Below are 23,703 nucleotides of genomic sequence, written 5' to 3'. Positions count from 1 at the left end.
CAGACATGATTCATAGTCAAATCCTGCAAGACAGCTGAATAAATGGTTGTCCAAATAGTTTTTGAGGCTGAGGTCATCAGCCTATTTCCCACACAGCCACTAACTGCTTGTTTGACCAGGGACTTTCCAAAATGCATCGTTTAGCCCCATCTGGAAATAGCTTTCAATGGACCCAAGGGTTGTTGGCATCAAATTAGACCCAAGTCTATCACTACATATGCATTGTATCAGAGTTCTATATCTTTGTGCTCCAGATTAATCTGGTCTTGTTTACATTTTTATGAGGTGTGACTGTGCCTTTTGACCTTTTGTGCATGTTAGGACAATCCATTGGATGATCAGACATGAGTGAGGCACCTGCTCTGGGGCTCCAGTTACTCTGCATCTGGGGTGGGGTGTAGAGGGTGGCGGGGATGGGACTGCACAGTAGCCGTCAGCCAGCCTGGTCATGCAACACCCACAGTCGCACAGTCATGATGCATCTCTAGTGAACCTGAATGAAGATGTACTTTACAGAGCAGCACATAAAGCACACTTTATACAGGACAAACAAACACATACACACATGCACACGCACACACACACACACACACACACACACACACACACACACACAGACACACACACACACACACTATTGACTCTGCTGCTTAGCTTCTGAAGTTAAATGTTCTGTGTAAGCAGTTTCAGTGTTTAACACTCACAGAGCTTACGGTACATAGTAAATCTATAGGGAAGACTATTGTACTGTAAGTGAGTTTCAGTACTTGGTATCTCTGATTAAACAATGGGTTCAAAGTCATAGATTAGATAGTCAACTGCTGTATTATAGCGAGCACACTGCTTGCCTGGAACACACAGAAGCATTGTATCTTCATAACATATTACACATACACTCACTGAACACTTTATTAGGAACACTATACTAATACTGGGTAGGGCCTCCCTTTGTTCTCAAAACAGCCTCAATTCTTCGTGGCATTGATTCCACAAGGTGTTGGAAACATTCCTTTGAGATTCTGGTCCATGATGACATGTTTGCAACACGCAATTCCTGCAGATTTTTCAGGTGCACTTTCAAGCTGTGAATCTCCCCTTCTACCACATCCCAAAGGTGTTCTATTGGATTCTGACCCGGTGACTGGGAAGGCCACTGAAGAACACTGAACTCATTGTCATGCTCATGAAACCAGTTTGAGATGACTTTTGCGTTGTGACATGGTGCATTATCATGCTGGAAGTAACCATTAGAAGATGGGTAAATTGTGGCCATGAAGGGATGCACATGGTCAGCAACAATACTCAAATAGGCTGTGGCTTTCAAGCGATGATTGATTGGTATTAACGGGCCCAAAGTGTGCCAAGAAAACATTCCCCACACCATTACACCACCTCCACCATGAGAAGGAGTACAGGTGTTCCTAATAAAATGTTAGGTGAGTGTACAGTACACATCATCCAACATGATTCCAACTTGATCATGCTAAAACATCTGTTGCCTGAAAATGCTCAGTTCAAAGCTTGAAAATATGTTTTATTTTCCCTTGTGAAATAGGCCCCTGACAAAGTTAATAATTAGGTTCATTTTAAAGACTGTATCTTAGGAAGCTGCAGGCCACTGTAAGAGGAAAATGTGTGTTCGTGACAGATTGATCCACTTTATGATGCAGCTGTGGAAGTACTGGAAGTACAGGAAATATTGTTTGAATACATGAATTGTAAGGACATGTAAATGACAGTATGTATAGAATTTTGGCACAGGCCCTACTTTGACAATTCCTAACTTCCCTATACCTTCTTACACACATTGAAACTAGGCTGCTTATTTTGACATTCACTACTGTTGACAACTGTTTTACAACTTTGAGGGGATGAGCACACACTGAGATACAGTTCAAAACAACCCTCACTGGCAACAGTTCAAAATAGCAATTATAAATGTGTTTTGTTTCGAAACAATGTGTCTCTGAAGATCCATAAGGAAACTCTGCACTGAAGTAGAATCTTGAGAAAAGCCATGACTATTTTTAACCTCATGGGTAATTCTCAGAAATCATGCCTGGAGGATTGTTTTTCTTTGGTTTTTCTGTGGTTTTAAGTTGATCAATAATGTTTTCTTGTGTGTTTATCAAGCAAAAAGGTCTTATTCGGCAGTCGACAGGGTTAATGAATGCTTCGACAGGCGAGATCTTCCCTCAAATAACATTGGTGATTATATTCCCTGTTCCCTGAGTAGTTTTGCAATAGTCTAGATGATAAACAAAGCCACGTGTTGCAGGATAGTTTCCAAAGGGGGCGGATCTCAAGTGTTTCCGGATTCTTTACTGGAGGATATAAGAACAGCTGCGCATCCAAAACATTAGACTAGACATCAAAGACGATAAGGGGAACAGGGATACAAACACACTGTTGTACATAAGAGCTCTGCGACATTTTCAGAACTGTAGTGTTCTTTTGATACTATTATCTTGAACTATGCCTTTTCTTGGACAGGACTGGAGATCGCCCGGTCAAAGCTGGGTTAAAACTGAAGAGGGATGGAAACATACCTCATCAGACGACAATGAGTCCGACGTGAGGTCAGTGACGAATATCTATGTGATAGCTTAGTGTTTTTAGGTCTTGATCAAACTGAGTGTCGCAGCATCACCAGAAAGCTCTTGAGATGCTGAAAAAGTTATGTGCGCCATCAACCTACTGTAGGCTACAGGACGTAGCAATGAAACAATTCCCATCAAATTCAATAGAGAAAGAGAGACAGAGAGCGAGAGAGAGAGAGAGAGCACTGACACCCAGACGCACTACTTAAATAATAGGTTATAAACTCTGGCAATGTTTTCCCGAAAGTCAGAATCAGTTGTCACAAACCGAGGTGGTGTCCATTAACAACAGTCCTATAGAGAAGTGCGTGCTCTGCTATTGTTTATTGCATGCCCAAGCATTGTGCTATAATTAACTGCCCTAGTGATGGGATTAGCGGACATCTGTTTGAGCTCTTGTCTTATGCCATCCAAAACATTAACATCTAGATGTTATGAAATTCACAGCTTGAACCTGTATGAAAAAGATACTGTAATATCTCGAATTAGCCATTTAGACATGCAATCAGTCCTTGATTAACCTTTTATGATTATACACTTGGTTTAAAAACAATGTGATAGAATGGTAGGCTAACATGTATTTTCTAAGACTCTTGGAGTATACTGTATCTTGGAGGTCAAATGTAACTGTATGAGGTCTTTTCCAGTTACTGCAAATCTGAGGAGGAGTGTTACAAGGAGAATCTGATACTCTCCATCACCTATGACATGGCAGCCAAGAAGAGAAAGAAGGACCTGATGAACAACAACACAAAAATGCCTTGTAAGTGTTAATTTAAAGACTCAGTAATAAGGCTTTACATACTGCAATTATATGTACAATCCTCAATAACATTCCCCCTTTTTTGTTCAGATTTCCACAGAGAAAAATGGATTTATGTCCATAAAGGGAGCACTAAAGAGGTAATTACTCTTTTTTAAGATTACCATTATAGACGTCAACATACTAGTATCTTCTGCAGTGAATTGGAGACTAATGCTTGATCATTTAATTATCAAAGCGCCATGGATACTGTACACTGGGAGAAGCATTCAACCGCTTGGATTTCTGCAGCGCCATCAAGGACACCAGACGATTTAATTACGTTGTGCGGGTGAGTTCTCCTTTTTCTTCAAAGTGTCAAATGGCATCTCATGATGGGGGTTTTATCACAAGAGAGTGAGCGCTGCGGGAAAAGTGTGAAACTACAGGCTGGGCGTGTAGACCTCACTAGAGTCCTTATCACTACCCTCCAGACAGGAGCCCCTTTGGAGATGTTCTCTCTCTCATGTTGTTCACAGTGGGTAGTGTGGAAATATTTATGAGTGTGTGTACTGCACTGTATGTGTTGGGGTGGTGAGGACATATTTTTGTTTCTCTTACTGCTGACACACAGAGAGCACCCTAGAGCCATTAGATATGAACACAGCATTATACTTCTTTCTGAAGAAAGTCCTACAGGTTGACTAATCATACAGTATAGTATCATATGTATCATATCACAGCCATATCAGATCCTGGATTACGTACAAATAAACATGTGCTCCCAACCATGAAAGCTGAGCAGTAAACAGTTAGATGTAAAGGTCATTGTGACAGAGGGGATAAACCCAGGGAGGTGTGATGGGAGTTCACCACGAGGCAGTGACCTGTCCTGGGTGACAGCTGTGTTGTGAGGTGAGACCACACAGCTTATGAAACTGGACCTAGGAGTCAAATGACTCAGTTTCTCCCCTCGCCCCTGCTTCATTCCCCCACTCCGCTCTGCTCTCCCTCTGGGTTAGGGGCCAGAGCCAAGCCGAACCACTGTTCTAATCATTGTTGCTTTATCACTGTAATGTCTACTCCGTGGGGGACGGAGAGATTAGTTTTCCACTTTGGCGAGACAGGGCTGCAAAGGGATCAGCGTTATGATTTTTTTGATTCTTTTGTTTACCTCCAGAGAAAGGGAATTTTGGTTAATCTGCTACACATGATATTCCTGAGATGATAATAGAATAAATAAGCTATTTCCTGTAGTAGTTACAGTATATTGTGTATTTGGGAAGACAATCTAATATAATTACAATCACTCTCAACTCACTCTAAAACAACAACAAAAACTCTGAAAAATGTATAAATTCTCCTCTTTATACGTTTTAACTCTATAGTATAAAGGCTGGTTGAGGGTTGAACTTTTAGTTTGTGTTGTGAGTGGAGGCAGTCACAGGAACAATAGGTAACGCTAGTATCGGGTTTGGACGTATTGTCCCAGCCTCCTAGGTCATGCTTTACTGGTGCTGCGTAATGGGCATTTGTGAGGCTCACTTAGCCTGGTTCTCAGTTACACCGATCAGGTTATCAGACAACCACACAATGCTGAGATGTAGGGAGGGTAAGGGTTTTATTGTGACAGTTCTTGCTGGTACAATAACCATAATGGAAAAAACAGGTACGTACTACATGTATTGGGCGCCATGCACTCTCTGTTAGTGGAAAACTGAGAGACCCAAGCCAAGTTGACGTTTAGAATACAAGTGAGTGGTTGCTAAAAGCAGACACACAATGTCCTGTCCTGCTCCACACTGAGAGAGACACTCTTGATGGGGCTGTCAAGAGCAAAGGGAGGGGGGGGGGGGGCTTGTGTTGTTGGGGTGCTGCTGACAATGGTCACATGTTCAGGGTTGAGCAAGGGGCAGTGTTTCTTCCATGATGTCAGTGACTCTGTTGTTACATACCAGACATGCCACCATGCCTGGCCTGCCAGGGCCTGGGTGCCCAGTGGAACCACAAAGTCACCCGCTTGGAGACCCCTTTTCTCTCTATATCTATCTCATGGGGTGTCTTGTGTATTAAACACAACCTGTCTCAGCCAAGCCTTGTGTAACAATCTTCTAGTGGCTTCTTCGTTAAAGAGACAGGGATAAGAATGCACACACACAGGCATGTGCACATTAACACAAAGGCAGACAGACAGACACACACACACACACACACACACACACACACACACGCACACAAAGATGACCCTGGCAAGAATGTTGACCTATGCATCCCTTGAAACTGTGAGCCTCTGTAGAGTTATATCCAGGTGGAGCGTGTCCAAATACCTTCATCTATCGAGACACTCGCATTTTGTTTTGAAGTGAGCCCAGTCCACAGGGAAGCATAACAAGCTGTTAGTAATGGAGGAACAGAGAGTCTCTGAGTCTGACAGCCTGATATTTATGTGTTCTTCTCTAGCTGCTGGAGCTGATCGCCAAGTCCCAGCTACCCTCGCTGAGTGGAGTGGCCCAGAAAAACTACATGAACATCCTGGAGAGAGTGGTGCAGAAAGGTGATCTCTCATTTTCTTTGTTCTCTTAATCTCTCCTGACTCTTTTTCTCTGTCTGTCCCTCCCCATTCTTTCCCTCTCTCTATTGTCTCTCTGTCTCACTCTGTATCTCACTCTTTCTTTCTCTCTCTCTCTACTCTTTCTACTCTCTCTCTTTCTCCCTCCCTAGTTTATTAGTTTATATCTGCATACTTCCTCTCATCTTGTTGACCAGGTTTCTTCAATCACAACCTCAAAGGGCACATTCTGTGGTGGACTGATAAATACAGGATACTTAAATGTTATCACAACAGATTAATCCTTCAGCTCCGTTGACACAGATAGCTTGACCAACATGTTTAATTGTCCCTGACCATTCGTACCAATTGGGAATGTACAGTAATGGTGCCTGACTAATACTAGGGCTGGGGAATTTCATGATTACTTTCAGTGGAAAGAATGGCAGTCAACAGAGCCCGCGAGTTTACTGGTCTTTCTGCCTTTTGTATAAACCTGTCACCTGTGCTCTGCTCTTCCAGTGCTTGACGACCAGCAGAACGTGCGTCCCATAAAGGAGTTGCTGCAGTCCCTGTATGTGTCCCTGTGCAGCCTGGTCCAGGACATGGGCAAGTCTGTTCTGGTAGGCAACATTAACATCTGGGTGCATCGCATGGAGAACATCCTGCAGTGGCAGCAGCAGCTGGACAACATCCACATCAACAGGGTGAGCAGGAGACTCTAATAAAATAGACCCATCATCACACAATAAATGAGGAAATTCAACAATAAGAATGTATACACTGTATTTGGAATAGTGTATACAGTGCATTATTATGGGGAAGTAGACTAGTAGGAGCTGAAGCAGAAGCTGAACATGTTTTAGGCAGTGCAAATGGATAATATACAATAGCAAACAACAAAGTTGCACAATCTCCTACAAACACTAGGCTGTGTGAGAGGTTGACAGCTCTTGATGTTTGTGCCCCCCCCCCCCCCCTACAGCCCACCTCTACGGGGATGACTCTGACAGACCTGCCTGCCAGCCTGCAGCTCAACATCATGCAGCGTCTGACAGACGGTAGAGACCTGGTCAGTCTGGGCCAGGTGTGTCCAGACCTGGGGGTTCTCACTGAGGACCGCCTGCTCTGGAAGAGACTCTGCCAGTACCACTTCACAGACCGACAGGTATGACTCCCTGCCAAGTCAGACACCACACACACACACACACACACACACACACACACACACACACACACACACACACACACACCACACCACACCACACTCCCTTATCTCAACAAGCATCAGGGGTAGTAAAATACATCTATGGGAACATCTAATTGTATAAATGGCTCTCTTGGGCTTTTAAGCCTTATTGAATCCAGATGCACGCCACATACTTCAGAAGCTATGAAAACAAGCTACTCTATATGTAATTGCTTTTCTGTGATCTGCAATCATGCATTGCAGATCACAGAAAAGCAGTTACATTTTAGAGTAGCTCATGCATTTACAAATCAGTCAGCATCTCTGATACACTAAATACCAAGAGGAAAACATATACTCAACATACGCACACTCAGAACATACAGTACAGAGTCAGGCTGTAATATGTCTATTGTTTCATCCACACAGATCCGCAAACGCCTCATGGTGTCAGACAAGGGTCAACTGGAGTGGAAGAAGATGTATTTCAAGCTGTGCCGGTGCTACCCTCACAGAGAGCAGTACAGTGAGACCCTGCAGTTCTGCACACACTGTCACATCCTCTTCTGGAAGGTAGGAACTCAGCTGTCTGACAACACCCAAAGTCTGTCTCTGTCTCTGTCTCTGTCTCTGTCTGTCTATGTCTCTGTCTCTGTCTCTGTCTCTGTCTCTCTCTCTCTCTCTCTGTCTCTTTCTCTCTTTATCTATCAAGTGTCTCATTCTGTATTTTACTGAACTGACCGAGTTATTTCACCAATTCAGTCTGCTGTTGTTTTATTAAATCAAGTTAGATGCAGTGCATTAGTCACTGTCTGCCATGTATACAGTAATAACACGGTAGTTACACTTTATTTACATAACAATATAACCGTTTTGTTCCTTTTGGATTCATTGAAACAATAGCATTCACCAAATGTGTCTTTGAAGTAACAAGTAGAAAGTACCACTTGTTACTGTTAATAAAATAAAGTATGATTCAATTATCAAGTTTTTGTCTCAACAAAGCCTTCATTCATAAAAAAAATCATGAACCATAATCTGTGTTTTTCTCTCTGTCTGTGTGGTTCCAGGATACAAACCACCCCTGCACAGCCAACAACACAGACAGCTGCTGCGTGCTTCTTTCTCCACAAGGCTTCATCAACCTCTTCAAGTTCTGATTAGCCTCAGGCCCTGAATGACTTTGTACATATTGTTGGATTCCTAGGCGGCCTTAGACTGGGCACAGGCAGTGGGAGAAATATGCAATCAACTTTCTGTTGGAAGAACAGAGACGTCTGAGATGGAATGAATGTGACAAGAGACTGATGAAAGAGAGTGGGGAGAAGAGGATGTAGCGATATGGAGTACTCTCAAGTTTAGGAGTTTGGTCCTGTTTTAATTTGAATTCAAATACACCCCTTTTTCCTATCTGAGTGCAATTATAACATGAGTCACTTTAAAAGTTTTCTTGAATTTTGAATTTGCAAGATTTTACTTGTTTTAGTTTTAAAACTTAAAAGCTTTATTTTCAGTAAGATAATAATAGGAAAATATTATAACTCATTTAATGTTTGGAATTAGTAGGCCTACTTGAAATTGAGCCAAAAGTATATTATTAGTATTTCAACATTTTGGAATGTCATTTTGGGAGGCTCTGAGAAAGTTTGCAATAATGTCCTCGTAGTTGAATTAAGGACATATTTCAGGGGGACTTGGTCATGGTAAAGATTATGAATGTTATCCTAAGGGAATATGTGTTATTCACCAAAGCTGACTTGTGTGATATACTTTGATATGGTGACATGCATATCTTTTCTAAATCCTTTTTCCTTTTTTCACTTTTATACATTTAATATTTTCAAAGGTTTTTGTATGAATGTTTTAATTTGCTGGTGTAGAAGGTGTACTACAACAGTATCAGAGTGCGGTATTACCAAATATATTACAAGTACTAAATGATGATGGTGTGCCTTAGAAAAAAAAAGAACTGCTGGTTAAATACATGTTTTGGATATTTTCTTGTGTTCATTGTGTCATTAACAGGTGCTTTGTTGACAAGAACTGAAATGGTACAAAAGAAGCAGTTTTTAAACCAAATTAGTAGAGTGCTTGAATGACATTTTCATTTATGGCCACCTGCATGATGCTACTTTTTTATACCCAAATATTTTCATTGTCTAATTTATTTTGTTTTCTGATATACAGACCTTTGTTAATGTTTAAAGGAAGCATGGAACTACTTATTGAATGGTTCGATCTTGACTCCGTATTCACACTGCCCTGTGTGGCAGTAAGAGTAATGTACATGCAGTGCAATTCTAATGTGTCATATGTTCTGTTGAATAAATAAATAACTGAAAAATGCTTATGCTTTATGAGATGGATTTGTTGTCACTTTGAACATTTCACATGAAACATTTTGTGAAATATGAATTGAAAGTTCATCAGAGCCATTTCTGAACTCATTCCCACCATTTGTAGCAGTAGGCCCAATGCTGCTCAGTTGTCACAGATTTAATACAATATACAGTAATATTTCTAAAGACCCGTTAATAGCATACTTTCAATACTTCAGAGCTGCATAGAGGATTGTGGTTACAGCAGATGTTTCATAGTGACCTATAAATTAGTGACCACCATAATTTTATTCGTAGCTTAATAGTGTCATCTGCTGGAAACTTATGTTTACTGCAGCTTTCTTACTGGTCAATGGGTAGACATTCTGTAGTAAAGTAATGTTTGCATGTAATGTAATGTATGCCATTTAGCTGACGCTTTTATCCAAAGCGACTTACATTGCAGTGAGTGCATACATTTTTCAGTATATATGGTCCCCGCATGTTTCAAGATAAAAGGACAAACAGATCAAAATAGGTTTCCTGTTTTGTTACTTTTTAATTGTGACATGTTTTTCTCCATTTTTTTCTCTCTCAGTCAAACATAAACAAACATACATTTTCATAATGTTATAACAAAAATAATTAGCTCTCTAGCATGAAATTAAATGCATTCAGTATAATTCAAGTAAACATGCTTTTACGAAAAAACGTTTGCACAATAAAGTTGCGCCTAATATAACATAACCTTCTATAAATAATATGTACTTACTTATCCTCTTTGTGTTTACTGCCGCATAAGGCAAAGACAAGACTCCTCCACTTCTGTGGTACACAGCAGCATTTAACATATCAACTTGATCTTCAGAGTGAAGTCATTCACTTTACGACATTGACATTTGGAAGCGTGTGCGATCAGCAAAGGCATAATAGCATTAATCATTCAACGTTCTATCTAAAAAGCTGCATTTTCAGCTACTTCTCTAGCCTTTAGTTGACCTATTTAATTTACATGAGTTGGCTGTACAATCATTTACACCCTCATAAACCCAGGCTATTTATGTGCAAATACAAATTTTGCAAGATTTCAAAGAAACGTTTAGTTGAAGTAGAAAAGACTAAGCACCTCTCATGTTTGTGATACCTTGAAGAAAATTCCCCTATCATGTGCATACATATAGTGTATGACAATGTACTGGATAGGGAGAAAGATCATTTTCATAGCAAATATCAGCAACATTTCTTATATGAACATGTGCACATTGTCAGTGTGGTTTTTCACATGTTAAAGAGTGGGCCGTTACATCTACACAACACCATATCATACACAAATATCCAAGTAGTAGGTCCTGCTGGACACCAAAATGACCTCAATCTCTCTGTAGGGGTACTGTCTGTATCTCTGGTTGGATCGAATAAAGTCTGATTTGGCATCCATAACCCTTTTGCGTTGTTGGTCACGCAACAGCAAGCAACTTCCTTGACTTGAGACCTTCTGGGAGTCCTGCATATAAGGAGAGATGCTATGATGTAGTCTTCATACTCCATATGGATGAGTTGCCTGAGCTTCCGGTGCACATACTGTACTCAGAGTGGATTCCAGGAAACGTGTGCAGATGCCACCCCCGAAGCCACAGGCTCCTAGACAGGGTCAGTTCAGATACCCAGCTGTGATGGGTGAGGTGTGGCTGTTGAGTCTGCACTCCCTGATAATGTAGTCTACACTATGGCACACTATGGCCTTCCAAGTCCTGCAGTCAGAAAGAGAGTACAGAGTGTTATCAGACAGCCAGAAAGTAACTGGAAGACAGAGAGTATGGAACACACATAGGCCTACCCACAACCCACAGATATACACATCAGACAGTCACTCCTCATATTTTGTGGTCATGTTGAATAAGAGGACTAAGAAGCCAAATCACATACTGTAGGTTGCTTATTACATCAAGCATTGACATACTCGAAACAAGTTTTGAGATTGAGGCAATTTATGTAAAAGGAGAAGAAGGCATCTGACATGAGGCATGCATACAATCATCTGCTTAGCGATGATAGAGAAGAAGAGAGTAGTTACCACAGTTAGTACAGGTCACAAAGTGGAACATTCTCGCTTTCAGAGTTTTGAATGATCCACTCAATAGCATCCCAACCCTATAGCAACACACAGAAGAAAGGAAGACCAAAGACCTAGAGATTGCATTCAAACTTGAGAGGAAGACATGCAGTCATATTGAGAAAGGTTTTTCGAGACAGTTTACCTCTCTAATTAAGACATCCAAGTCAAAAGCATAATATACAAATTGCATGCTGAAAACACCCCGGAAGGTTCACACTAATATATCACATAATCAGATTTTTGCTCATTTCCTTGATTGCAAAGTATGCACTCCCCTGTGAAATATAATTACAACGATTATAAATTACAGGATAAGCTCTTACCTTCCTAGCATTAGCTGACATTCTGAGAGCCATCATTCCTTCCAGGTAGCTGCTCAGACTGACCCCTTTCACTGTGATGATGGCCTCCTGAGTCAGGATCGTCCTGGGGGAGACAGAGGGAGAGTGTGTGGAAATATTAGAATTAGGGCTCTGCCCAATGCCATTCACTCCAATGATAAATGTTATAAATATCATACAATGTGAATTAATGAATGAGGGACCATGTTTTTACTTACACCTCTGGATTGTCTGGATGAGGTCTGTAAACAAGTCTTTCATCAACCGACACCAAGTTTGTCAGAGTTATCTGGAAAAACAAGAGCACTGTTAGGTAGATCAGATTCAACTGTGGAACTGATAGATGTTGAACGTATGACATGAACAACACATCATGCTTCATGATAATGTCTTATCTCATTAGACCACACAGTCCACATTATTGATTTCAAGTTCAACTCATGAGTGTGCCACCAACTCACATTTGTAGAACAAAGCTCCATCTTCTTCTCATCAGGATCCACAATGGAATGCTCCTTCACATAGGTGTGAGTATGACCGGCCCCTATAATCTAAGGCAACAAGAGTCATGAACACTTCAGCGGAGAGATTCATCAGAGAACAGTATTAAATAGCACAATTCATAAAATCAAGTGAGCTTTACAAGTCAAGAGCACTATATCAAAGTGATATCCTTTTGCATGCTGAGTAAAAGAGAGTGTGTAAGGAGCGTTGTTCCAGATCTGTACTCCTCTATTGTTTTCATGCTATACATGGCATACAACAAGGGAGTTGACTGAAGCATAGATACTGTAGATCTGGGACCAGGCTAGGGTTAGGGTTAGGGCTCAAGGGGATGATAACAGAGATTACTGAGTGACTGACCGCTCGGACAATGCCCGGTAGGCCCCACTCCGTGCTGAGGAGTCTGTGGCTGTGGAGGCGCCCATCCGTGTCCAGTTTCCTGTCCAGGACGTCCACTCCAACCACGTGAGGGTTCATAGGGTTGGGGTACTTCCTCATGGCAGCCTTGATCACTGTCTCCCAAGGGTAGCTGGAGAAATTCAGACAATTGATGAAGATTCGGCACACTATCACCAGAGTAAGAGGGCAGTGTGTCACACTTGAGAGAGCAAATAAGTACTTACTTTCAAAATTAGATAGGTAATAAAATGTGGCCACTGACACTGGAATACTGTTAATTTACGACTTCCCACGCTGTCAATGAACTGACAAGTTGAGGGACCCAAGATTGCAACAATGTATCACTGCATGATTGGTTACGGGGCTGCGATTGGACGACTCTAAACCCCAAAGGTTATCCCGAAACTCTAATGTAGCCTAATCTTCATAGCAATTTATCGAATCAATTTAGGCCCAAATTTAAGGACATTCATTTCTTTGACATAACGGCGTGCATGTAGAAGACCTTGCTATGGGCCTGGATGGGTTGGTGCAAGAAAGCTATAGGCTATAGGACAATGAACACAACAGCATGATGATATTCTGAGAATAGGCGATTTGCTCAGTCAAACTCTATGGCTAGGCCTGCTGTTTATTATTATAAATACGCAAGTGCTGCAACAATGCCGTTAACGGTGGTAGCCGACCTGAAAACGTGTTCCGTGCTCCAGATCTTCATTTTGCAGTTATACAACTGGCCTCATCTGTACGATTATTCCCTTCACCCAGCGAATCTTTCGTTATCGGTCCATTTTCTTTTTTTTTCGTTTGATAGATGGAAACGACAGTGACCAATAGACAGCTCAGGCCTTTCCTCTGTGCGCTTCCGTGCATCTCAGCTCTGCGTAAACACTGCGCAAAATGTCCATTAACCACCCCACGGCGCTTGAGATCTAGGAGGGAAAGTAGCACGGTGCGATGTATAGAACAAGATGAATAGCTCGTGTACAAAAAGGCCGGTAACGGCGTAATCCCGCTGCTCCATCCGTCTCCAGATATGCGCATGCGCATCCAAAGACCTCTCCGCTATTCCTACGAGTGGCAAGAGAGCCGCGGCCAACGCAGTGAAGGGTTGGGGACGGTTGGGTGTATTATGGTCCATCAATAAGGAATTTATGCATTATATAAAAAGGTCTTGTATTTCAGCATAATCACGGACGAAATAACATTTTTCGGTTTTCATTATACGACGGAATTGTTATATTGCATGACCTTGCACTGAATGTCATTATAGAAGAATTGTTATCCCTTGACACGGTAAGATAATAAGCATCTTAATTTTCATCATATATAGTACGGAGAGTTTCGGGAGATTTCACTTCGATATTCTTACAAAATGTCTCATTCATTCTGTTTATTATGGATATCAATTTATTGTGCAGAATAAGCCTGGATTTTTTTAGGCTTCACCAAAACAGCATCACCGTGGTGCACGGGCCAATATATGTTATGCTGCAAAATGCAAATCAGTCATCTTGGTAGGTTATTGTATCAAATAGAGTCGGCCATAGAGATATTTAAAATGTTCCTCAAATTAATCCTTTCATTTTAATTGCGCAGAATGCTTTATTCATTGAAGATTAGGCGCATGGCAGATGCTGCTATAGTCTACCGCTTATCCAGGGTGAAGAGGGGGCGTCTTTTATTTAGGCTACAGTTCAGATAAATCACGTATGGAATTATCAATATGCATTGTAGGCCTATATGCGTTGGTCCACTATCTAGCACACTGAATACTTGACCTAATTTGGTGTAAACTCGGCCATGTATCTTCAACTGAATGAAATACGTATTGAACGCCATTTAACGGTTCGCCCGCTCCGACTAAAACCTGCTGACACATGCTCCCCCAGCCTTTGTGCGGAAAGAGGACCATTCCTCCATCACAGCATAGCAGCTCCCCATCACCCACGTCCTGTTTGTAATGGGCCTCTATGCTATAAACCTGATTATTTTGATTAAAGAAGGCTGTGTATAGGCCCTTACCTTAGAATATGGTGAAGTGTTTTGAAAATCATTTTTAATTAATGAAGTTAATGAATTAATGAAGTTATTGCAAATACTTCATGCTCATGAAATACACTACAGAGATTGTCAGAATGAATGAATGAATATCTCCAGCAGTTACTGGAGGTAAAATTCCATGATATAATAGGGCTACATTTATTCGTATATTAATGTGTGTTTTAATCTCTCTTTTATGTGTTCTCTCTTCTATCTTTTGCAGGACACTGGCCACAACCATGGAGATTGTCACACATCTGATAAATGACACCATAGAATTCTATAAATGGGCTCAAACCATCGCAGGTGATCATTGTCCACTGATTTGGTAGAAGCGTGCGTTCATATGTACTGTGTGTGTGTGTGTGTGTGTGTGTGTGTGTGTGTGTGTGTGTGTGTGTGTGTGTGTGTGTGTGTGTGTGTTTGTTTGAGAGAGACTCAAGTGCTGATAACATTGTAATATGTGCCACAGACAAGCGAGTGGAAAAATGGCCACTTATGGACTCGCCCCTCCCGACCCTGGCCATCAGCTCATCGTACCTGCTCTTCCTGTGGCTGGGGCCAAAATACATGCAGAACAGAGAGGCCTTCCAGCTCAAAAAGACTCTCATCGTCTACAACTTCAGTATGGTCATCTTCAACTTCTTCATCTGCAAAGAGGTGGGGGCGCTCATGGAGCTGTACAGCATTTACACCCATTTAAAAGTCTCATTTAGATACACAGAGAGACACATTGGATTCCCTTTTTCCACGAAGGAAAAAACATCTGTCTGTCTTTATTTTTAGTCCTTCCGCTCTCTCAGTTCAATTGACAGATCTGTTTTGATCCGGTCTATTTCCAGCTCTTCATGGCGGCGAGGTCGGCAGGCTACAGTTACCTCTGCCAGCCAGTGGACTACTCTGACGACCCCAACGAAGTCAGGGTGAGTGCCTCCCTCCCATTATCTGCCTCCCAGAGAGGACCCCCCGATATGATAAGCATCTGGATCACGCCGACCCCTGATCCTTACAGCGACTGAGAGGATGAAACAAGACACTGCTCCTATGCCAGGCAATTAGAAACATGATCAGCCCCCATTTAAATAACCTAACCCTCTTATCAGATGTGGAGGTGGGTGGGGTAGGGGGGATTCAGTTTCGCTCGCTTACTGCTCCATGACGTTTACACCCTGACACATCAGCCACGAGTTAGTGTGTGGATGCTGAAGGTCAGGGGTCATGATGATAGAGTATTATATACAGTAGCAGACATAAACTTCCCCTCACAGGGATCATGACTTTTTAGCTATGCAATGAATGGCCTGTTGGCCTTGAGATGATCATCATCGTCTTCATCACTCATGGTTTCCCCTTATCTAAATGATTTACTGTAAAAGCACGGTGGTCTGCATACAGTGTCTGAAAAAAAGGTTTCTTTTTTAGTTATTTCTAACTCACGTCATGGCTAGACGAGAAAGCATATTAGCTAATTAGTATGATCATGCTGTATGACCTTATGCACCCGCATCTAGTTAAGTTACATGATTCAGCAGTGCAGAATATGAGGAAGTAGGACCTACCGTATATACTTCATATCTCTATCACTTTCTCAGTCCTCTCTCCTTCTTTCCCTCTCTGATGAACAGATAGCTGCAGCTCTGTGGTGGTATTTTGTATCGAAGGGAGTTGAGTACCTGGACACAGTGTTTTTCATCCTGAGGAAGAAGTTCAACCAGGTTAGCTTCCTCCATGTCTACCACCACTGCACCATGTTCACCCTCTGGTGGATCGGCATCAAGTGGGTGGCAGGAGGACAGTGTGAGTATCTCCCAATATCACTGCACTGGTATTAGGGGAAATCTGTGTGTGTGTGTGTGTGTGTGTGTGTGTGTGTGTGTGTGTGTGTGTGTGTGTGTGTGTGTGTGTGTGTGTATGTGTGTGTGTGTGTGTGTGGATGGGTCGGGGGGGGGGGTGTAGTTCAGTTCAGTTTACTTTATTAGCTTTGTTCACACTATTTATTGTATGGACCACAGCTAAAGGAACTTATTTCCGTTGTCTGATTTCCCCTCTTGCAGCATTCTTTGGTGCACACATGAACGCAGCCATCCATGTTATTATGTACCTCTATTATGGACTTGCTTCCTGCGGACCAAAGATCCAGAAGTACCTGTGGTGGAAAAAGTACCTGACCATCATCCAGATGGTAAGAGATCTGTTTACAGAAGCTCAAGTATCCCATACTCGAGTTATAGACAGGGCCAAGAGTTTTTTCTGACCACATGACCTGGCCAGGAAAAACGACTGGCCCGTCATAGGAATGTAAGACAGGTGCTTGAAGTGGTCATATAAATATAGTTATGAAGCACTATGCACTAATGCGCATACCACATAATCGCAAGGTTCCTGGTTCAATTCCGACCCTCGACATACAGTATCTTGCATGTCATCCCTCCTCTCTCTCACCCATCCTTCCTGTCAATCTCTACTGTCTCCAGCCCAATAAAGCAGAAATGCCCTAAAAACATGTTTAAAAAAGAAAAAAAAAAGTGTAAGAGATGTGTGGTATACATTCAAAAATGTATAATATATATATACAGTAACACCAAACCTGTATAACTACATGTATGACCATATTTCCCCTGTCTCTCCCTGCCTCAGATCCAGTTCTACGTGACCATCGGCCACACGGCCCTGTCCCTCTACATGGACTGCAACTTCCCCCACTGGATGCACTGGGCTCTCATCTGCTACGCCATCACCTTCATCGTCCTCTTCGGTAACTTCTACTACCAGACCTACCGCCGCCAGCCCCGCAAGGAGGGATCCTCCAAGGCAGGCAAGGCCCTCTCCAACGGGGTCATCAATGGTCTCTCCAGGGCTGGCAGTACCAATGGGCTGGTGGGCAAGGCTGAGGAGAAGCCTGCCGCGGTGGAGAACGGGAACGGGAGGAGGAAGAGGAAGGGCCGGGCCAAGCGTGACTAGAGGGAGAGGTGGAGAGGTGACGTAGGCAGTCAGGCCTTGATGTGGATGACCCTAACAGACTCAGAGAATCAGGACGAGGAGGAGGAGGAGGAAGTGTGGATGTGTTTTTGAGGCGTGGTATCAGACCATGATCTGGGTTGGTATATGGATGGATAAGATGATAACTTTAGCCTGTAGGGGAAGGAGATGTTGGAGAGGCAGAGGCTTGGTTCATGTCTTTTTCAAGGTGACCATCATCACAACTACAGTAATAACAACATAGTTTCTCGTATGGTAAACATCAAACAAAGTGCTCCCTCTATTTACTGCGGTGTGGAAGTTGACCAGGGATGTAGTGGTAAAAAAAAAAAAGATGGGTAAACACATGACACCCGAGGGAAAATGACACACATAAACACTAATGTGAAAATCTGCTAATGTTCGCAAAATGTGGGTTAACACCATCCATTATAAAAAAAGGTCAGTAAATAGTGTTTACATATGTTTGCCCACTACTACATCCCTGTTTGTGACCGACAGATGCGAGTGAACACCGCTGTAAAAAGATAGGAAAACACTTTACACACATCCAGCGCAGCATCAAATGTCAGTTTATCTGGGCTTTGTTTTGTTCAAACTAATCAATGTTGTATGCCTTTTTACAGAATATAATAACCCATAATGTGTATCATTTTTGTCCTTTGTCCGGATGTGTTAGTTCATGTTATGTTAGGCCATAATGAGCAGAGAAAGACAGTCTTGAGTTTACAAACAGTACCCCTAAAGAACACAAACATTCCAGCAGCAAGTCACCTGGGGTGTCTCTTTTAGACAGGGGATAAGCTGTTGACAATACAATACAAGGTCTTAGAGTACAAAAGGCTATTGAATATATCGTTATTGATTTGATGAAACAAAATCAATACATATTAATTTGATCATTAATATGTATCATCAATTTGACTGGTTTTATTTTGTCACCTGTATACAGTAAGTAATTAAGAACATCATTTATTGTTAAGGACAGTCGATATAAATGTTGTAATGCAAAATGTAGTTCTTTCCACTTTGACAGGTTAGTCAGTGGAATCTTGTCAGAAATGTTTGCTTATGTTTTTTTTTATGGTCTTTCAATGTCCCGATTGCCTCTACAGTGCATACTGTATCACTACTTGTCTTACGCAGTGGACGTGTTGTGTGCTGAACAGTAGATCTGTGTCAGGAGATGGTTCACTCTGAGAGCTGCTATGGATAAGGGCAAATCAAAACTAGTCAAACACAATATATTTAATGAGGGAAACTTGGATGTGAATGAGGGGAGATAGTATTTACACAATAAAAGCTGGTGAACTTGCTGTGAAGGACAACTATCGTTCTTAAATATGATACTGTACATGTACCATAACAATAGTCTGCTTTTCTGTATATCATCAAATTCAGATTTGTATCAAGTAATGTAATGAAATGTTATCTATTGCATTTATTTATTGATAAGTTTGAGTGTAAATATGGATTTCTGAAGGGCAAAGTGCTTGTCTGTTTTTGTGTTTTGGGATTTTTTTTTTTATCAGTCAGTGTTGTACATATGCTGTGCAATTTTGTACATTCCACATTTGGAAAAGTACCCAGCTTATCATGAAAAGACATTTCTTTTCCAAGCAGCTTCCAATGTATGTTATTTTTTAAATTATCATGACTTCCTCAAATTAAATTAAACAGAATGCCTGTACATTTTTACTTGACATTATTTTGTCTCTTTCTCGCACACTTGAGTTTATTACATGACTGTATATTTATTGATTAAATGTAGTATTTGGTATAGTTTGAACCACTGTTCACTGTCTTCTGTCCTCCACTTGCTTCTCAAAATGCATTGGAGAAAGCGAGTGGAGGATGTAGGGGAGGACGTGAGGAATTGAGGTTCTAATAATTGAGAAAGGGCCCCTGACATCATCAGCATCATCACTCCTTACCATTTCCAGCCCTTATAAACATGTAGATACAGATGAACAGTCTCCCTGACTAGGGTTCAAACTATATGAAATACTATATTTAATCAATAAATATACACAATTGAGAAAGGGTGAGGGTGGATGTGAGGTGGTCTCAGTTAGGTCTTGCTATTCTCCAAGTGTACACAGGAGGGCGTCATTGTCACATTGAATCTGACATTTCTTGCAGAAATCTTTAGCCAGATAATGAAGAAGGTTTCACTCAAAATTATATTTTGATAATGATGTTTTTTCTACAACATTATGTTGGGTGTAAGGTTCAAACTCATATGCTATGTGACGTCCTTTCCCTATCTACAGCTCACATACTGTACATGGCATTGTGGTATCTTTAATCTATAATCTATTGCTAGCTGTTTCCTGGCTGTGTGATCCTAGGAGGGTAATCTCTCCACCTACTCTTTTATGTCTCCTCCCATTCTGTATTTATGAGGGCCCTCTAAGGACCAATCAGAATCCCTCTTCTTGTGCCTCTCTCATCCCAGAGACAAAGGTTTCCATGGTAACTATACACAGTTGTCTTCTAAATGAGGCTCCCACCCCCTCTCTGCAGGTCAACTGTGATCCACGTGGACTCATACACAGTTGAATTGAGTGTGTTTGTGTGTGTGTGTGTGTGTGTGTGTGTGTGTGTGTGTGTCTGTGTGTGTGTGTGTGTGTGTGTGTGTGTGTGTGTGTGTGTGTGTGTGTGTGTGTGTGTGTGTGTGTGTGTGTGTGTGTGCATGCGTGCATGAGTGTGTGTGTGTGTGTGCGTGCGTGTGTGTGCATTGTTACACAAGAGAATTTATGAGTGGGTTTTTTCTAATGGCAGAGAAAGAGATGAATGGCTGTTCTTTGTTATGTTGTTACCCAAAGCAATACTCAGAATTCAATACCAGAGAAACTGTAAATTCAGTAAGGCCTCCCCTTGGGGTTCCCTCTATTTTTACTGCAGTTTCACCATTTCCTCAGGATACAGAGAAAGAAGATTCCATTCCCTCTCCAATCTCCATTTCATCTTGAGTTATGTAGGCACGATAGGAACATCTCAATTCTAAAACATATTCACATTTTCTGATTCAAATGTCTGAAGTGAAAGTCCATGTAATGTGGATTGTCCATAAGAGTAAAAAAACAAGCAGTTCTCTACGCCGCCATACTCCCACTTCCTCTCCTCCCACATGCAGTGCATTGATCCTTCAGGGCATGGGCATAGCAGGCTCAAGCCTGGTCTGTGCTGAACTTGTCTAAAATCCTCCATGGGATTCCACAGCATAAAGTAATCCTCTTTCTGCCTGCCGGAAACTGCCGGAAAAGTGGATATAGAGAGGACACCAGAGACTGGTGCAGTGGACTGGAGAGGCAGGGTTTTATCTCTATCTGAGGAAAGTCTACCGGTTATTGTCGCCTCATGAGGCCCTGCAGTGAGTCATAAGGCAGAGTGGCAGCCACAACATCAGAAAATCAATATTCGGTCAGACTTTTCATGAATCTACTCTTATGATTGTGTAGTTACACTGTAATTATCTCTCCAGTAACATCATTGTATTAACATGTTACATAGTAATTTGGTAACGACTTTGGAATGACATAGTCATCGAGTAAACACTGGCCAATCCCTTTAGGCCATCGTGGTCATTAGGAAGCAAAGAATGAGTTATATTTACATTGAGGCTGTACCATAGGCTACAAAACCCTGCAAACAAATATGAAGGATAGGCTACTATTCTAGATATCTCCCATAATTTCAAACAATGCAGCAGTCTGGATGTCTGGACATGATGTCATTGTAATGGTGTAGGGGGAAGGGAAGGGAGAGGAGGGCATGGGGAGGGGAGGGTGAGACAGGCCAGGGGGGTAGAGGAGGTGTTATTTTTGGATGTGAGTTCATCAAGGGCTCTCTCTGTGTAGTGATGCCCTTGTGCTGATACAGCTGTCCTTGATGCCCTCACAGATGTGCCACAGTACCTCACAGTCAGCTCATCGCTACAGGGTCATTCATGTTTCTGTTGCATCAGTTATGAATCCCAATTCAACAATTGAAACAACAAAATATGAGCTCTGGACAATTGCAAGACAATAAGTAAATACAATCAATTCAATCTAATTTGAAGGAAGCGGGATAGACATTTGAGCATTAAATGAATATGCTGTAAACAGAGGCATTAGTGGGACAGGCAGTGTTGAGTGGATTTCAGCATGACAGCCCTGGGGATACGGACATCTGTCATGTGATGATTAATGACAGGACGGTCATGGGGGTGGAGGATTGGAGAGCTGGAGGTGGGGCAGAGACAGAGTAAACCATTGGTGCAAACCCCAAAACATCTGTGACCCTTTAAAACCGGACCAATACCCCTGAACAAGCCAGCTAATTGGTTTTAGAATATATTGCCGGGCAATTAGATTGTGATTGCAAATGATAAGTGTCTTGTTTTCAGCTGCACCAGTAAAGGGTAATACAAGCCTCAATGGGTCTATAGGAAAGCTGCTGGCTATGGTGTTAAGCATTCAGAGCAGAACCAATCCAAGATCTAACTCCAACTTTTCTTCAATTCTACCCCCTCAAACTTGTTTCTTGGGACAGCAATTCAGTTGTGTGTTAGCGTGAGGAGGTTGAGAGATGCCCAGCGTGAATCTGGAGACTGAAGCACACCTTGGGAGAGATGGCCCCCTCCAAATTACATCTGTAACTCTTATCTCTAACAGCATACACTCTGTCCAAACCAAACCATTCAGCTTTGACAGTTTCCCTGCTCACACAGAGCCGTTTTGCAACACAGCTTGGGGCAGAGGGAGATTTTCAGAGGGCAGCCAAGAATTAATAGAAAAATGACAAGGTTGGCTGAATGTCTTTAGTACAAGCTTGTTTGGAAACACAAAGGCACAGAGTACAAATCTCTCCTGACTCCAGATTTTGAAACGAGTCTTAGCTTGATCCTACTAGTACAACAAACACACCACAGGTTTATATCACACCAACTATGACCAGTTATGTGTCCTTGTTATAAGGCATTATTCATAGACATAACTAATAATTTGCACAGGAAACTAATATAATCTCATTAAAATGTCAATCATCAGCACTGCAAAATCATCTTTTCCTCTATGGTTTAGAATTCCTTCAAAAAACGTGTTCATATCATAGGTCTCCATTAGGCATACGATATATTGGATAGGGTTTGTCCTGTGTGATGCCAGAAGACAAGAAGGACCTGCTGCGGCAGCTGAGTCCTTCCGACAGCAGCATGTAGTGCTGTGCAGGGCGCGGCAGACAGGAATCGCTGACATCATTATTTATAAGCAGGCAGGCACGCTCTCTTTATTGGTCTCCGGTATTAATGATTCTCTCCTTTTTGCCATTTAGAATTACATGTTAAATTGGTAGCATTTTCATAGATGATGCGCTACAAAAATGGAGGCCCAATATGTTTGTATCTCTTGTATTTGAATAATGCCCTAATCATGGCCCCCAACAAAGAGTTTCAACTTCATTTCCTGGTTAGTCCCTGCGTCCCTCCCTGAGCTGACGTCATTGCATGAATATTGAAACTGTTTCGTCGGATGCTCACCGGCAGCATCCCTTCTTCTCATCACTGTCGCCGGGATCCTACAAAATTTCTTCTGTTGGTAAGATGACCTTTGCTTTTGAATTCATTATGACATTGGTTTAGAAATAGCCAACTTATATGATTGATATTTTTTTTTTACAGAGAGCAAATATGTTTCAATGTTTCAGTGTTGTTCTTCATCACATTGTTACTGCTTTAGTGTTCATGCTTTCTTTCGTTGTTGGGACATCTCTTCTTGTTATCAAAACCCTTAGCCTATATAATTATTGTATACTGGCTCTTGAATTTAAATACGCTTGGCTTAATTTTCACCCATTGTACTATATCATTATTTGGAAATTGGACCTAAAAAACATAATTAGGCTACATCCAGATGCTATATTATACAATATAGAAGTCA

General features: G+C 41.7%; 3 protein-coding genes across 3 annotated transcripts; 2 read left to right on the top strand and 1 right to left on the bottom strand.

Moving 5' to 3' along the window:
• Positions 1–2,390: 2,390 nt before the first annotated feature.
• fbxo32 (F-box protein 32) lies at positions 2,391–9,367 on the top strand. Its single transcript, XM_083679013.1, has 9 exons — positions 2,391–2,579; positions 3,248–3,363; positions 3,454–3,503; positions 3,602–3,694; positions 5,803–5,896; positions 6,413–6,597; positions 6,876–7,058; positions 7,509–7,652; positions 8,150–9,367. Exons 1-9 carry the CDS (start codon positions 2,476–2,478, stop codon positions 8,237–8,239), a joined length of 1,059 nt encoding a protein of 352 aa, XP_083535139.1. The 5' UTR covers positions 2,391–2,475; the 3' UTR covers positions 8,240–9,367.
• Positions 9,368–10,609: 1,242 nt separating this feature from the next.
• Positions 10,610–13,547, bottom strand: prelid3a (PRELI domain containing 3A). Its single transcript, XM_083679027.1, has 7 exons — positions 13,444–13,547; positions 12,719–12,887; positions 12,316–12,405; positions 12,073–12,143; positions 11,837–11,939; positions 11,472–11,548; positions 10,610–11,148 (listed from the first exon to the last, which is right to left on the bottom strand). The coding sequence occupies exons 1-6, from the start codon at positions 13,473–13,475 to the stop codon at positions 11,477–11,479; spliced, it is 537 nt and encodes a 178-aa protein (XP_083535153.1). The 5' UTR covers positions 13,476–13,547; the 3' UTR covers positions 10,610–11,148; positions 11,472–11,476.
• A 1,492-nt stretch (positions 13,548–15,039) lies between these two features.
• Positions 15,040–17,761, top strand: elovl4a (ELOVL fatty acid elongase 4a; the record flags this gene model as incomplete). Its single annotated transcript, XM_083679018.1, has 6 exons — positions 15,040–15,106; positions 15,273–15,460; positions 15,643–15,723; positions 16,426–16,597; positions 16,855–16,982; positions 17,438–17,761. The coding sequence occupies 6 exons, from the start codon at positions 15,040–15,042 to the stop codon at positions 17,759–17,761; spliced, it is 960 nt and encodes a 319-aa protein (XP_083535144.1).
• Between the last annotated feature and the right edge of the window lie 5,942 nt (positions 17,762–23,703).

Source organism: Argentina silus (genome assembly GCF_951799395.1).
Source record: "Argentina silus genome assembly, chromosome: 10".
Lineage (NCBI taxonomy): Eukaryota > Metazoa > Chordata > Actinopteri > Argentiniformes > Argentinidae > Argentina > Argentina silus.
This window is presented reverse-complemented; position numbering and strand designations above follow the sequence as displayed.

Coding starts and splice junctions, on each gene's coding strand:
- fbxo32 (XM_083679013.1), top strand. CDS start 2,476: ATGCCTTTTCTTGGACAGGACTGGAGATCGCCCGGTCAAAGCTGGGTT. Junction 3,364..3,453: donor CAACAACACAAAAATGCCTT/GTAAGTGTTAAT, acceptor TTTTTTGTTCAG/ATTTCCACAGAGAAAAATGG. Junction 6,598..6,875: donor ACAACATCCACATCAACAGG/GTGAGCAGGAGA, acceptor CCCCCCCTACAG/CCCACCTCTACGGGGATGAC.
- prelid3a (XM_083679027.1), bottom strand. CDS start 13,475: ATGAAGATCTGGAGCACGGAACACGTTTTCAG. Junction 12,144..12,315: donor TGGAGCTTTGTTCTACAAAT/GTGAGTTGGTGG, acceptor TTGTTTTTCCAG/ATAACTCTGACAAACTTGGT. Junction 11,940..12,072: donor CATCCAGACAATCCAGAGGT/GTAAGTAAAAAC, acceptor TGTCTCCCCCAG/GACGATCCTGACTCAGGAGG.